The sequence below is a fragment of the Lupinus angustifolius genome, chromosome LG08 (assembly GCF_001865875.1).
Source record: "Lupinus angustifolius cultivar Tanjil chromosome LG08, LupAngTanjil_v1.0, whole genome shotgun sequence".
Lineage (NCBI taxonomy): Eukaryota > Viridiplantae > Streptophyta > Magnoliopsida > Fabales > Fabaceae > Lupinus > Lupinus angustifolius.
The window spans coordinates 22,073,650-22,089,149 of NC_032016.1; the positions used below are offsets into that span (position 1 = coordinate 22,073,650).

At 35.7% G+C, this 15,500-nt stretch overlaps 4 protein-coding genes across 12 annotated transcripts; 2 read left to right on the plus strand and 2 right to left on the minus strand.

The window, feature by feature from the left end:
* Nucleotides 329–7,357, plus strand: LOC109355190 (protein STRUBBELIG-RECEPTOR FAMILY 3-like). Of its 9 annotated transcripts, none has more exons than XM_019598189.1 (18): nucleotides 329–419; nucleotides 557–653; nucleotides 815–1,061; nucleotides 2,208–2,337; nucleotides 2,425–2,496; nucleotides 2,703–2,768; nucleotides 2,844–2,915; nucleotides 3,017–3,088; nucleotides 3,194–3,265; nucleotides 3,344–3,409; nucleotides 3,573–3,638; nucleotides 4,205–4,653; nucleotides 4,740–5,170; nucleotides 5,574–5,845; nucleotides 5,996–6,134; nucleotides 6,390–6,526; nucleotides 6,610–6,766; nucleotides 6,855–7,357. In XM_019598189.1, exons 3-18 carry the CDS (start codon nucleotides 938–940, stop codon nucleotides 6,939–6,941), a joined length of 2,412 nt encoding a protein of 803 aa, XP_019453734.1. In that variant the 5' UTR covers nucleotides 329–419; nucleotides 557–653; nucleotides 815–937; the 3' UTR covers nucleotides 6,942–7,357. The 9 variants fall into 9 exon arrangements, with proteins under 9 accessions (XP_019453734.1, XP_019453735.1, XP_019453738.1 ...); XM_019598190.1 differs by having other exon boundaries at nucleotides 557–649; XM_019598193.1 differs by having other exon boundaries at nucleotides 557–649; nucleotides 835–1,061.
* On the minus strand, nucleotides 8,000–9,234 carry LOC109354018. Its single transcript, XM_019596374.1, has 3 exons — nucleotides 9,141–9,234; nucleotides 8,391–8,487; nucleotides 8,000–8,255 (listed from the first exon to the last, which is right to left on the minus strand). Exons 1-3 carry the CDS (start codon nucleotides 9,232–9,234, stop codon nucleotides 8,000–8,002), a joined length of 447 nt encoding a protein of 148 aa, XP_019451919.1.
* On the minus strand, nucleotides 10,132–10,859 carry LOC109353462 (oral cancer-overexpressed protein 1-like). The gene has a single exon (XM_019595752.1). It carries the CDS (start codon nucleotides 10,719–10,721, stop codon nucleotides 10,305–10,307), a length of 417 nt encoding a protein of 138 aa, XP_019451297.1. The 5' UTR covers nucleotides 10,722–10,859; the 3' UTR covers nucleotides 10,132–10,304.
* LOC109354019 lies at nucleotides 12,267–14,345 on the plus strand. The gene is made up of 2 exons (XM_019596375.1): nucleotides 12,267–12,632; nucleotides 13,314–14,345. Exons 1-2 carry the CDS (start codon nucleotides 12,435–12,437, stop codon nucleotides 14,343–14,345), a joined length of 1,230 nt encoding a protein of 409 aa, XP_019451920.1. The 5' UTR covers nucleotides 12,267–12,434.

The following is a 15,500-nucleotide window of genomic DNA, read 5'->3' on the forward strand; positions in this document are numbered from 1 at the left end:
AACCCAAAGGTATATATTGATTTTTTACATGCCATGATGAGTCAACAAATGGAATCAAACATATATAATTCCACGCGCCAAGGATGGGGCGTGGAATGGTAATTTGAGGAATCCTAAAAAGAAAAAGACTTTACGGTGTAGATGAATATGGTTTTGGACACCCTGTGCTAAAATAAGTACGAGTAAGTGAGTATATCTCGGTTTAATCAATTTTATTCAAATAATACAAAAATATTTATTTGTGTTTTTATATATATTTTAAATTAATGAGAATTTTGTATTGGACTGAGACATGAAAGTAAGAAAAGAATTGTGAAAGGTGATATGTCCGATGTGTATGACATCCAACCTTCGTCGTTGTACCTTTACAAATTTGCCTTTACCTTTTTTCTTTGTTCCTAGTTTCTTCTTTTACAAAGGTTGGGTTTTTTTTATTCATTTGCATTACACAATTTCCTTTTCCTTAATGCAATGTGCTTTCTTATGTTCCCTTCTCCCACTGCTGTTAATTTTCCTTTTTAATCTTTTATACTAAGTTCATTTTACTTTTCTTCAGTTCAGCTCCACTTGTAACCTTTGCTTAGTTCTCAGTTCTCACCTTACAAAATCTTCAGCATTTGTCAACTTTTTTCTACTCTTCACTTCCTCTGTAAGTAAGCTCATTTCATTTTTCTGTTTTTTATTTTTTACTTTTTTATTTATTTTCCATTTTAGATTTTACCCTCATGAGCATGGCCATGACAGTTAAAATCCAAGTGTTTTTTCTTCATGGGGTTGTGTTTATGCATATTTTTTTGGTGGATTGGATTTTCAGAGTTCTTGTGCTAGTGATAGGATCAGGAGCAGTGTTGATCCTGTTCTTAAGGTGGATGATGATTTAGTGATTGGATTCACTGTAGATCAGTGTTCTGAATAGTTAAGGTTGAGCTTTGGATCAATGGGTTGGAAGAGATCTGATTTAGAGTACAAGAAGAGAGTGAAGATCTATGGACATGTTCTCTTTGTATTTTTGTTTATCTGCTTCATTCAGTTTTCAAGTGCAGCCACTGATACAACTGATGGTAAGTTTTCTTTCCCTTTTTGGCATTCGGCATTTCCTAGTCTCCCAAGTAAATGAAGTAGTTGGCTGATAGTGCAGTATTCTCGGCCTTCTCTTCCTTTCCTTTTCCTCCCCAAAATATTATATTATGTAAGAAATGCGAGTTAGTGCACGAGGCTCCAATTAGTGGGATCGCCAAATATACGGAACATTACCGTAGCAAGCAAATGGACAATTTCTAGAAATATTATATTAAGTGTGTGGCAATTATAGTCTGTGTCAATGGTAGTTGAGGACTATCTGGTTCTTTCATTTCGACGGGGCAATCAAATGCTTTAAGGTTGATGGATGCCTAACCCTCCTTGTAAAATTGTACTGTATATTAATATGCTGTTCCTAATCAGGCTTCAGTTAATTAATATGATGTCCTTGGTTTAAGTGCTTTTAGGTAAACAACTTAATTAAGCGTTTATTCAATAAGATAATTTGAAATAAGTTAATAAGAACTTATTTTCTTATGGTTCTCTTACAAGTTTATTAATAAACTAAAAATAGTTTATAGAAGGTGATAAGCTCAAATAAGCTCTTTATAAGCCTTTCCGAACCCCCTTTAACATTATAACAATACTTTTTCATGTCCATGGTCTATTATTGAACCCCAGTTCATTGAATATTCTGCCTTCTGTTTTGACTGATTTGTGGAGGGTTACTGAATTTTGTGGTTCTGAACAAGAACAGAAATCTTGTGAATTACTATTTTTAGCATAAGAGGGTAAACCTTGGTGTAATAGTAAGGTTGCTTACCTTGTGATATGGAGGTCATGAGTTATACTGGAAACACTCTTTTTGTGTGTCAGGCCAAGGTTACGTACATCTACCCTCCTCGGACCTACTAAGTGGGAGCCTCGGGCTAGAGGGTGAACCTTAACGCACTAATAAGGTTGTTTGCCTTGTCACCTGAACATCATGAGTTTAAATCCTGGAGACAACCTTTTCAGTCTTCACTTATCAGGGTAAGGATGTGCATATCTACTCTCCCCCACTAAGTGGGAGCCTATCGTGCAAAGGGTCACACTTGTTTTTAGTACTATTTTAGCATATTGTTTGTTGATGATTATTTCATATATCTGTGGTCTATAGGAGTTCTAATTTTTTTTATTTGTATCAGTTGCTGCAATTAATAGCTTACATGCTGCACTGGGATCCCCTGCTCTCCCTGGGTGGGTTTCTAGTGCTGGAGATCCATGCGGGGAAGGGTGGCAAGGTGTTCAATGTAATGGTTCATCCATACAAAGAATGTATGTTATCCCTTCTGCTTGATTATTCATATTGATATCTCTCTAAGTAGATGACCATAAGTTCTATTATTATCTAACTTATTACAGAGTTCTCAATGGTGCAAATTTGGGAGGAGAACTGGGTGATACCCTGGGATCATTTGTTTCTATCTCAGTAATGTAAATATAATTCTCTATCTCTTGCTTTCTCTGCATTTTTATGTGTATGTGCATGTACATATGCGTGACATTGTGCCTGTCTTAGAGTATGTCTGTGCATCTGTTGCATTTTCCCCAGTTCATGAATTATGGCGATCATGCTTCTTACAACACATATAAGTTTATTTTGCATCATATTTACTGTTCTTTATGTAATTTGGACGCAGTGATTTAAGCAACAACCATATTGGGGGAAGTATCCCATCCACATTGCCGGCTACCTTGAAAAACTTGTATGTGATTACCGAACTCTAATACCATATTTTCACATCAAATTGTGCAAAAGTGTTGATGGTTTTTACTTGCAGTTTTCTTGCATCTAACCAGTTCACTGGAAGCATTCCCCCTTCTTTATCCACATTGACTGGACTGACAGACATGTGAGTTTGTTGCATCTCTTATTTTATATTAAATTTATATAGTAGTTGATGCTAAATTTTATGTAACTTTATCTAAATTATGTTGCATTACCTCCTTTCAGGTCTCTAAACGAAAATCTTCTAACTGGAGAAATACCAGATGCATTTCAGTCACTTCCCCAACTGATCAATCTGTAGGGATCAGTTTTAAAATAATATATATTATAGACAATTTGAGTGAAATTTTTTGCTTCTTTATGCATGAAACATATTTGATGGAGTCACGAACTGTTGTGCAGAGATTTATCGGATAATAACCTGACTGGGGAATTGCCTCCATCAATGGAGAATTTGGCATCTCTGACCACCCTGTTAGTATTTTGTCTTAGTGATATAAGTATGAACTTCTATTTCTATATCAAGCAAACTGATTATTTCCTTTTTTACAGACGCTTACAGAATAATCATCTCTCTGGGACCCTTGATGTTTTGCAAGACCTTCCTCTGAAAGATTTGTACTAATCTTAACCATGTTTCATATGAATTTCATCTGATAATTAGTTTTTCAATTTGGATTTTAGAGCTTTTAGAATATTTATAGGGTTTGATGCTATTATTTTAATTTAGTACTATTTGATTCTCTGTTAAGTTTGTGCTGATCCTGCACTGAATGAGCAGGAATGTCGAGAACAACCAGTTTGATGGCACAATACCTCCAAAGTTGTTAAGCATCCCTAACTTCAGGTGATAGCCTTAAAATGTGAAGTATTTTGCTTATTTATGCTTAAGTGGGGCGATTTCCTGAATTAGAGAATGTGAAGATGGGCATGGAACATGGTGGTTTCGACTTTGTTTTTCTTGAAAATTATCTAATCCTGTTAATTGAGATGTCTTGCAATTAAGCAAAAATTGGAACAGATATGGTCAAAGGAAAATAAAAGATACTTGGACATGGGGCTTTATGTAGAATTTCTGAAGCACGTTCTGAAAAATAACCAATAAATGCTGCATCCTGTTAACAACTGGGAAAAGAAAACATGTCTTATTTATAAGTCTTCATTGTCAATATAGAGCCATAATTTCAATTTGTAATAGTCACCGTGCATCTAACAAGGTACATTTCTTTTGTGGAGTTAGGTCTTCTTTTGTGGCTATCTTGTAGCTAACATGTTATTTTTTGCAAGTATTGAGACAAATTATGTGTTTCCATTATTCTTGTGTTATTTATTCAAATCATTGACATCAGAAATTTGAATAATATAGTTTTAGTTTTGGATCTTCGGTAACTAAAGATTATGTTTATCATGCAGACCAGATGGAAACCCATTTAATGATGTTAACAGTACTGGAGCTCCAGCTTCTCCACCTGGTTCCCCGGCGACAACACCACCAAGAACACCAATTTTTGGGGCATCACCAGGAACAAATATTTCAGGGGCATCACCAAGAACACCAGTTGCTGGAGCACCACCTTCTGGACGTGTACCTACTAAACAAGCTGATGGACCAGCTGCAGCAAAAGAATCAAATTCTGGGAAATCCAAAAGTATAACCAAAAGGGTGGTTTTGATATCTATTGGTAGTGTATTGGGATTCATTGTTTTGGTATTGGCACTCCTTCTCTTTATTCCAACATGTAGCAAAAGGGAACGGGTTGATGGAAGGTCCAGGCGACACCAAATTGGTGCATATGGAGGTGAAAGACAGAATCCAAGGGATTATGTGGCCTTAGTTCAACAGCCTAGTCAAACAGAGAAAGGCAAATAAGTTTTCCTCTTGGTCTTTTATCAAATTTATCATCTGACATTTAATTCTTCATTAAATATTTTTTTCTTATTTTAACAGTACCACCAATAGGAGATGTTACAAGGCCAAAAGAGGATCATCAAGCAGAGACCAAGAGAGTGGAGGCTATTCCAAAGCCAAAGGTTGATCCAGATAATGATGTGCAAAGAACGGCAGCAATACCGAAACCTAGAGATCATGAGATAGATATGAGTCCACTAGAAGTATATTCAATGCCTCCTCCTCCTCCTCCCCCTCCTCCTCCTTCTACTTCCCCGCCTCCTACTGAGAGAGTGATTGTTGAGCCAACCACATTCCGCAGAGGGGCCAATGTCAATCCACCACGAAAAAGTTCAGATCCTATTTCCACTTTTGCAAAATCTTTCACCATTGCATCTCTTCAACAGTATACAAATAGCTTTTCTCAAGAAAATCTTATAGGAGGAGGCATGCTGGGAAGTGTGTACAGGGCAGAGCTTCCGGATGGGAAGGTAGGACTATTGCTTATCAGTTGTGTTGCACTGTTTTCTCTCTTTATTTGATTGATACCCTGTCTCCAGTTTTTCTTTTTTTATAGTCTCTCAAATGTTCTTTTAGCTCGATAGATGTTATTCATTTTACCATCTTATTGTTCTGGTTAGCTTGTGGTTTGTTGTCTGGTTGTTTGCTCTTGCATGATAAGTGATAACATGTGTAACTCACATAATTAAATGGCTGAATTTCAAATTTTGCCAAGACATTTCCTGAATTTCATGGTATATGGCTGAATGCATATTTTGGTCTATCGGGGATTTAACTACCAGTCTCTGCGAGATCTTCCTGTTTCTTTTTCCTTTGCTAAAACAGTCTGTGATTCACTTTTTTAACACTTACTCTTTCTTTATGAACTGTTAGCTGCTTGCTGTGAAGAAACTGGACAAGAGAACTACTGATCACCAGAAGGATGATGAATTTCTTGAATTGGTAAATAGTATTGACAGAATACGACATGTAAATATTGTTGAGCTTATTGGATACTGTTTAGAGCATGGTCAAAGACTTCTAATCTATGAGTACTGCGAAAGTGGGTCACTGCATGATGCACTCCATTCAGATGATGAATTTAAAACAAAAGTTTCATGGAATACTCGCATTCGGATAGCACTCGGCGCAGCTAGAGCATTAGAGTAAGTCAAGTAGCAATTGTTTTTGCTTATCCAAAAAAGTAACCATTGTTTTTTAGGATAACTATTGCTAGAGCTTGTTGATTTGTTGCTTTGAACATATTTATAGACTCAAACATTGAGGTTCTGAATCTAATACTTGTTATAAAATAGGTATTTGCATGAGCAATGTCAGCCGCCTGTGGTACACAGAAATTTCAAGTCTGCCAATATTCTCCTGGATGATGATCTATCCGTGCGTGTATCTGATTGTGGTTTGGCTCCATTAATAGCTTCAGGGTCTGTAAGTCAGGTAAGAGATTATTCTGATGTGTTGTAAAAAAATCAACAGTATGAGGGAAGTTATAAGTTTTGGTTGGTTTGGTCTACCGAGTGGGACCTTAGCACAATATATTTAAATAGCATATCATTAAATATGGTCCCCAAGAGCTAACTCAGTTGGTAGTGTTGCGAGACATTAATTGTGACCCGTTTGCCTATAAAAAATACCATTAAATATGTCAATGTGATGTGCATTATAACCTGATAATATTCAATGCATTGTCAGCTTTCGGGACAGCTGCTAACTGCTTATGGCTATGGAGCTCCAGAGTTTGATTCAGGAATTTACACATACCAGAGTGATGTCTACAGCTTTGGAGTGGTTATGTTAGAACTTCTGACGGGCCGTCAGTCACATGACCGGTGAGAATGGATAAGCAGAATTCTTCAGCATATGTTTTGAGCTTTTTATGCTGTAAATTCATAATTCGGAAACTGTTGTACAGGACACGTCCTCGAGGCGAACAATTTCTTGTCAGATGGGCAATACCCCAGCTTCATGATATTGAGGCCTTATCAAGCATGGTTGATCCTTCTTTAGACGGACGATACCCTGCCAAATCATTGTCAAACTTCGCCGACATTATTTCTCGATGCCTTCAGGTAGTCTGAAACTTAAATCTTAATGTTGATTACTTCATTTATCGCCATCTCATGGAAATAACTTCTAGCCTTAAATGTAACTATGCAGTCGGAGCCGGAATTTAGGCCAGCAATGTCAGAGGTTGTCCTATACTTGCTAAATATGATAAGGAGAGAGTCTCAGCAAAGTGAATGAAATGTTAAATGAGAATGGTTGTGATGCTTGATCATGAATTAATGTGCAGAGATTTACCTGCTGAATATCAACTAGTAGAGATGTTTTATGTGTCATCTGAGGAGGGCCTAATTTGGTTTCTCCATTGCTTTCATCATTTCCTGCTAACCTATTCATCCTTCACATGCCAAGTCCTACCAGGAATTTTGTCCAATAAGTTTCATAAAATTGTAGTTACCAACACTTCTCTCATGTGTAGTCACATTTATATGTATGATAATTTCCTAGTTGATTAAACCATACTTGCACAGGTTTGATAACCACCCATTTGTTTGATAATTGTTTCCAAATTCTTGATAATGAAATGTAATTCCATTTTGCATCCGTGGTTTCATATTCTTCCTTCATAATGAAATTTTTGATAATCATTGTACCAAGTCACGATCAAGCATTGTAATTTAAAGATACAAAATTTTCTTTGTGAACTACCAAAGTATCTGTTCTCTTCTCTAGAAAAGTGCTTGTAGTTATTGGAGCAAGTTGCGTATCCATATCGTAGCTGATACTCGTAACTGCATCAGTATTTCATAGGGTGGCAGTATAGTGAAAAGAGAGTAGGGTAAGTGATTTAGAGAGAGTGGGGTGAGTAAGTTGTGAAGAAAGAAAAAGGAGTCTCACAATAGGATGTGATAGAATCAAGTAGACATTCATAAAAAACAAAATGAAACAAACTAAAATTCAACAATAAAAATAGTGATAATATGAGATAATGTGTATGTAAGTGCAAGTACCATTATTCTTTTTGTTCTTGAATGAATATAAGCAAACATAAGGGGGAGATGGAGATAGACATTATGAAAGATAATAAATTGGTAAGATTGAAATTTATGATCTAGTCAATGAGAACAATGAATGCTGAACTCTACACTGGTAATTTAGTTCAATTAGGAAATAAAACATTCCTATAGGCATTACTAACCCATATGAGTAGGGTACTATTTCTGTAGGCATCAAGTAACTTAGAACTATTTCTTCCTGTGAAAAGTCTGTGAAGTATCCCATCCCGGCAAAAATTCCCTCTACCCTTCCCTTGGAAGTACCTCAACTTCTCCCTGAACTCTTTCTCCACCAACTTTATTTGGATCCAATAAATCACAGGCTACCTCAATGACACCTCCAACATGTGCAAGAGCCATGACATGTGCAGAAGGAAGTCCACCACTTCTCCCACTAATTTGTTTTGCAATTCTTTGAACAGCACCAATGTCAGAAGATGATAGAGGGAGATGAACAACACCAATCTGAGGGGCATTGTAGTTATAAGAAAAGTAGGAACTGCAGGTAAATAATGATCATTTGCACGCAATTATGCAAATATATAAATTAGGAAAGATGATTAACAACTAAAGATAGTTCTGTAGTGTGGGATTCACTCATGTATGAACAAGGAAAAATCCAACAAATGAAAACTTGGGACTTGGGTGCATAATAGTGGCAGAGGTGAAAGAAGTTGCTCCTGGTAACTGGAAGAGAGATAGTGACGGATGGATGCAACTTAAAGACTTAACTACACGATGTAATGTACAGAGAGTCAGAGACTGGTCAGTTTTATATTTAGGAGCATCCTCCTGAATGGCTAGAAACATACACATTTCATCAATACTTCAAACCCTTTCACCCATGAATTGCAGCCTCCTTCTACATGTAAAAAATGTGCAGCAAGCTGATGGTAGTAACATAAAGCATGCTTACAGTAATATGCAACTAACTATTTTATTTTAGCTGAGTGAACCATGCTTTTTATTCACACCATTTGACTGGGGGTGTTTTTGAATCCTCCATGATAAGGAAGAACAAGAAACTCCTCCTAGATTGGTTCTATTGGTAAGAAATTGACTCGGTCTACAAGGTTGTGAGTTCAAATCCCGCCGCCAACATGAGGGCCTCATTGATGGCTAATCTGTAAGCACTCAGAGTTATGAAGCTTGCCCTGGCCCTAATGATCCAATGGGACCCAACTCATCTAATTTTTTTTCACCAAAAAAAGGTGTGCAACCATTGAATTGATCTAAAACGTGTCATAATCCTAACCCACTAATAACTACAGGTGGATCTCCCGTGCTCAATTTACCGACTCAGTTGAAAAGAGCCAAATCCCCATAATAAGTATCATACCATGTGCCCCCTGTTATGCTACTAAGTACTACCTTGCAGACTAACCTGCTTGGTCCATTGAATCATCACCCGAGGGGTGGAAACATATGTGGTCAACATGCAGTTCAATATCAATGGCGAGAAAAACAGCCTTCACCATGGAAAGCACAGCACTTGTCAAGTGACATGGCTCTAAAGAGGGCACTGTAGCCAACTCAGAAACAAGGGTGTAGCCAACTCAGAAACAATGGTGTAGCTAACTCAGAAACAAGGGTGTAGCCAACTCAGAAACAAGGGTGTAGCTAACTCTATTGTAGGCACCACATCTTCAAACTTATTAATTATGGGAGCTTGACAGAAAAGCCTGGCAGCTCATTCAATTGATCCTAATAAATTGTCATTTCTGCGGCAAGCAAGCATGGACTTCACATTTTTCATTTCAACTACTACTGCCTATCACAGACTGCCCAAAATTATGAACTGAGACAACAGAATGACAAATTAACACACCATAAAAAAACACTGGCTGTGATGTTTATTGGACCACAAATCCAACATTATCCCAAATCATCAATAAAGTTTTGATTTCTAAACAGACATATACGGAACCTTCACATATAATTTTGCAACAAGTTAACACCTTCACTCAAAAGGAAGCACATTTTACTACACAAAAGAAAATGGCAACAGAAAATCCATACTCCATAGTATATTATATATTTTGACAGTACTTCAAGTAGAACAAAAAGCTAAAAACGAAACTACACTCAGTCCTAGAAGAAATATAACATCAATAAAAATATGAGTAAGTAAACTTGTCAGATACCGACTAATGTAATTCGAACCAAAACCTATTTAAGGGGCAGAACATTCCTGCGCCTATTATATTATTCACAAGGCTTGAAGCTGATACCTACCAACAACAACTAAACCTTAATCACACGAGCCGATCAGTTAATCAAATGATACCTTAATGCTCAAAGTTGACAACTTGCTTAAGAGAAATCACAAAGGGAACCAAGCTTCTTGCCACAAGAATAATTTTAAATATTATTAATCAGATTTCATGGTGCCTTAAAACTAAATTATACATATAGCATTACAAGAAAGACCATGACAAGGAAACAATTCATGGAACCTTAATTGTCTCCATAACCAAAGAATAACTTCTAGACTCCCACACAAAAAAGAAACTTTTCCCCCTCCCAAATGCTATTACTACCTTCAAAATCAAAACTGAATATCATTGGCCTCAGCAGAAGATTTGGGATAACCATTATACTCAAGCTTCACGTGCAAAGAAGAAGAAACCATCTTGAATTTGACTCTGAGGCTATCCATGATCTCTTGCACTTGCGAGTTTTCTGGGTCCATGAGAGGGTACTTGTGAAGCAACTCCTCCATCTGGGTGATACCCGTTTTTGCACGTTGCGAGAATTGGGTCGGGTCGACCCGAATAACGGAGGTCCAGATATCGACGCAGCCTCTGTAGAAACCGAGTTCCTCACCGATTTCAAAACCAACCTTGAGACCGACTTGGGTGGCGTCCTCCTTGCCGGAGATGAGGCCGTGGGTGTAACCTTCATCGTAGCCTTCCTTGAAATGGGTTTCCTCTAAATTCAGAGAAGAATCGAAGATATCGTCCATGGCTGATGATTTCGGAAGAAAAGATATGAACTTTATCGATGATACAAGGTTTTCTGGTCAGAAACAAAAGATGTTTTAGGTATGGAGAATATGGTTTTTGCTGGCCTTTTGTTTGCTTGCATTGCCTTTGTAGAGTTATAGATTGTGGGATGATTTTTTTGCACACTTTCCAAATTCACTTGTTATTTTTTAGTGCCAAAATTAAAAAAAATTTTGGTTTCCTCCTATTTTAATTGAGAAAAAAGATGTATACATTTAAGAATTTTTCACATTGTCACTATATCATTTATTATTTTTTAATTATGGTTGACTTTTTAAACAAAAATAATACAAATAAATGATGAATGATATATTAAATATGTATACATCTTTGCAATATAAATATATAGATATCAAGCTATTAGGTAAACATGAGGATGTCTCATTTATCTATTATTTTTCTGTAATATTCTATTATTGATTAATGAATTTTATGGAATTAATATTATAAAATACAAATTTAATTAGCTTTTTAATATTAATGTTAGTATTATAATATATTACTCATATGTTTGAAATAAAACTTATTGATTCTCTACTCTTTATTTAATTTACATTCCTATAACATATATATTTCTGGATATACTGTGTTTTAGAAATATATATACAAAAATAGTTGTTGTCTATTTGACATATCACAAAATATTTTGGTAAAAATTTAAGTAAATTCATTAAGAATTAATTTTAAATGAAAAGCCTATTTAATTTTATAATTGTTAGATTATGCAAATATGAGAATCAATTTACCTGTTTTCCTGAGATAGACAATATGAATAATTTCGGATTAAGTATTTAAAACTATTTTAATAAATCTAAATCATACTTTTTTGGCCGAACTCAAATTTGTACCTTGGAATTTAAAAAATATATTAGTATATATAATAATGTGGTTAATAGTTAATTCTAATGAAACTGTTGTTATAGCACCCGGGAAGAAAGTGAATCTCTGCTTTATCAACTTTCGTAACGTATGTCAGTAGGAACAACAGAAATCAATTCTGTCATTCACATGAAACAGAAGATTACAGAAGAGATTATAGCTTATGTTACAAACTACACGAAAATGAAAAGGTTATAATAAATTAAGTCATCAAGAACTTGTAAGTTACAATGGCAAATATAGCGCAAACTTAGATAAAGGTGTAGATGTATACTGTACTCAAGAATCACACTTCCCACATGAGCAATATGATTATGATATCTCTAACTACAAGTAACTCGATTACTTTAATTAAATTATTGGATCTGAAGGTGGGAGACATAAGTAACTATGATAGAGCTATCAATTAGTTTAACTAGAAGTAACTATGATATCTCTAACCTTTGGATTGAACATTGGAAACTGAAGGTGGGAGGCACAAGTAAACAATTCGGCATAGTTAAAAAACTAAAGAAAATCTAACATATAATAACACATCTATCTTTTTAAGTATAATAAAATAATATTTTTGCTATTAAAAACATAAGAAAATTGAATTACTTGTGAGAGGATGGTATTCCACATAGAGTGCCAAGTATGGGTAGGTGGAACGTTCTTTTTGCATGACAAGCAACCATAAATTATGCACTATAAGCCACAACTCTTGACTCTCTTTCTAAGAGACAGAGATATATAGAAAGTAACACACCCCATCTCATAAAATTCGTGATCATCACCTCTATGGTGTAAGAGAGATGACTTATAACAAAGGGTTGCATAGCAACAATGGAGGGAATAAAAAAGGAAGGCCATTTGTGTTGATATTGCTAATCATATTTGGGGCTGCACTACTTGGGGTCATGCTGCTTCACAAACTAAGAGAGAGGCGCATCTATAACCTTATTGTCAAAGACAAAGACCGTCAACTCCTTTCCCTTCAGCTTCTCTTGCAGGTCACTAACTCTTCTCTTCTCTTCTCTTTGGTTCTTGTTTCTCACTTTTGCATGTAATGCAATCATCACCACACTTATGATGTAACATGCATTAAAAATATTACAAAGATTATTGCTAGCTGTTAACTTAGTTTTTTCTTCAAATAATTTAAATACCATATCTCTATCATATACATAGAATAGAGTCAATACACTAATAGAGTGTGGATCGTTCTATCTATATAGTTGATACCACAGTTGAAACTGAGGTTTGGTTGCTGCTGTACCTGTATCATAGAAATTCCCTTAGAAGATTTCTAGAAAAGGTGGTGAGCAAGAATAGTGATACAGCAATCCTTTTTGAAAATGTAAATTCTAATTCTCATTATCCATAGACTAATACTACTAAAAATTAGGGTATTGAATTAAGGATCACAAGTGCAATTGAGATCACCACATTGAGATTTTGGTTGTCTTCACATACAAGCATTTCCCCTAGAATTGCAGGAAATGGATCCTAACCATAACCACAGCTATAATTTAAAATTATGCTATACTTATACAGTTTTTATTTAATTTTATTGCTACGTAAAATGTATGAATATTTATCCTAAGCATAACCTTAACACCATAAGAAAAAGTGCCTATCAAAAAAATCTTGCAGTGCCTTGTTACATTATCTTGTCTGTTTCAATCACACAGAAAGAAAGAGACCGCACCAAAGAGTTGAGAAAGAAGAACGGAGAAATGAAGGCAAATCTATACTCCCTCAGAAGTCAAAAGATGGAGCTTGACAGAAACGTCTTGGAGTTGCAATCCACCATGGATTCACTAAAAGATGAGCAAAAAGTGATGGAATCTGCATTTGAGGAGACACAGAATGAACTCAGGATAATGCAACAAAAAAGTATTGGACTAGGAGATTCTGAAACAATAGCTCTAAAAGAGAATCTTAAGCAGAAGGAAGCAAAGATAAAAGACTTGAAGGAGCATCTTGAAATCCAATTTAAGAGCCGCACCATAAGCATTAATGATTCATCCATCTTTCCTGAAACTGTGACAGTAAATACAACAATGGCAGCAGAATATAAAACTGTGAATGTGACTATAGAAAAAGATGAACACTCAGGTGACTCTGCCAAATACGGGGGTGGTGCAAAGCATATTATAAATGAAGTTGCAAGTAAAAGCAAATCAACTATCAAAGACGGCGTATTTACAATTGAATTACAAGATGAAATTCAGAATGATGAGAAACACATAAAGAAAAATGAACACCCTCAAGATGATGGCGGCACAGGTGTCACTGAAAAAGATATCAAGGCTGAAGTGGTGGAAGTTGGTGAAAAGAAAGTGATCAAAGAAGAGCAGCCAATACAGCTGAAGGGAATTGCAGATGGTGGGGGTCAGCATTTTAATGTGAAGCAATTGGAAGACAACCCCAGTGCTGCTGGAGTGAAGAGGAAACATAGCCATTTAATAAGTAGAACAAAGACGAAGCGCTGGAGAACCATTGTCAAGAATAGCTTGATGGAGAACAATGTGATTCCTGAAAACCATAAAGAGGTAAACAAGGGCAACATAATGGTTTCCGGAGATGAGAAAGATGAGGTGAAAGATAGAACAATGGGAATAGTCTATGAGGCAAATGTAATAAGAGAGGATAAGGAAAGGGGCAATAATAACCAGAAACAAGAGGAGGGGCATGTCAAATTGCTGAAACCTGAAACATGATGAAAACAGAGAAGATGCACTAAACATTATAGTGAATAATACAAATCACCAGGTCACAAATAACGGCACCACCACTTACCCAGAAAAGAGTGACCAGATGAAATAAGACAGTCCTGAGAGCAAGAAGTCAGTGTTGTCCAATTGAACCGGAGCATGGGGCGTATCAACAAAGCCGAGAAGAATGTTAGAGAAACAAAATGCAACATGCTTCATGAAGAAACTGAAGAAATAGATGCTCCAGATGTACAAATTACAAAAGCAAAAGAAAGAAGAGAATACCAATCTGACTTCGAAAATGAGAAAGAGTACAAGGGAGATGGACTACTTTCACTCTGGTTTTTGATTAAATTGTAAATTAAACTTACTCTGTTCATCTATTTGGTTGGGTGTGGTATGCTTAGATATATTTGAAATTAGTAACATGAAAGGTTTGTCATCTTATGAACTACTAAGTAGATCTCAGTCAAATCCGATTTCACTATTATTGTATTTAGTAACTCAGATTTTTCAGTTTGCATTTCTGCAGATTTATTTATTTCACTAGTAAAACTTTGCAACATCTATGATATCATGCTAGAGATTAAAAAGGATGCACATAGGGATTAAAACACAAAGCAGAAAGCCTAGTTTTGCAGAAACAGCATGCCTATAGATTCAGAGCAGCCAATTAATTTATCAGATGCTCATCTTTCGGAAAATGACTGTTTTACTCGACCTATTCTGGTGAGAAGCGAGAAACATGAATCTTAGTTTTCTTCTCAAGAAATATGTCACTATTAATTGCTCAGTTTTTGAAAACATTGCCAAATGAGTCTTTTTAAGGACTTAATTCGTTACATTCTGAAACTCACAGGGACTTAATTTAATACAAATATATCGGGGTGACATTGGTTATTTTTCACATGCTAATTTGATGATAATTTTTTTTCAAGGATCAGATTAATAAGGCATACATCTTTCAAGGATCAAATTAATAGTTAAATCTAGAGTCATTGTAGTATTGATGAAACCCAGCAAACATTGCTTTCTACTTGTACTTTATGTCAATATAAGTAATTGGTGGCAAAAGGAGAAATACATGAATTGGCATAAAACGGCTAGATATGAAGTCACTTGTAACAAATTTTCTGGAAATAATTATCTTCCAATATTCAT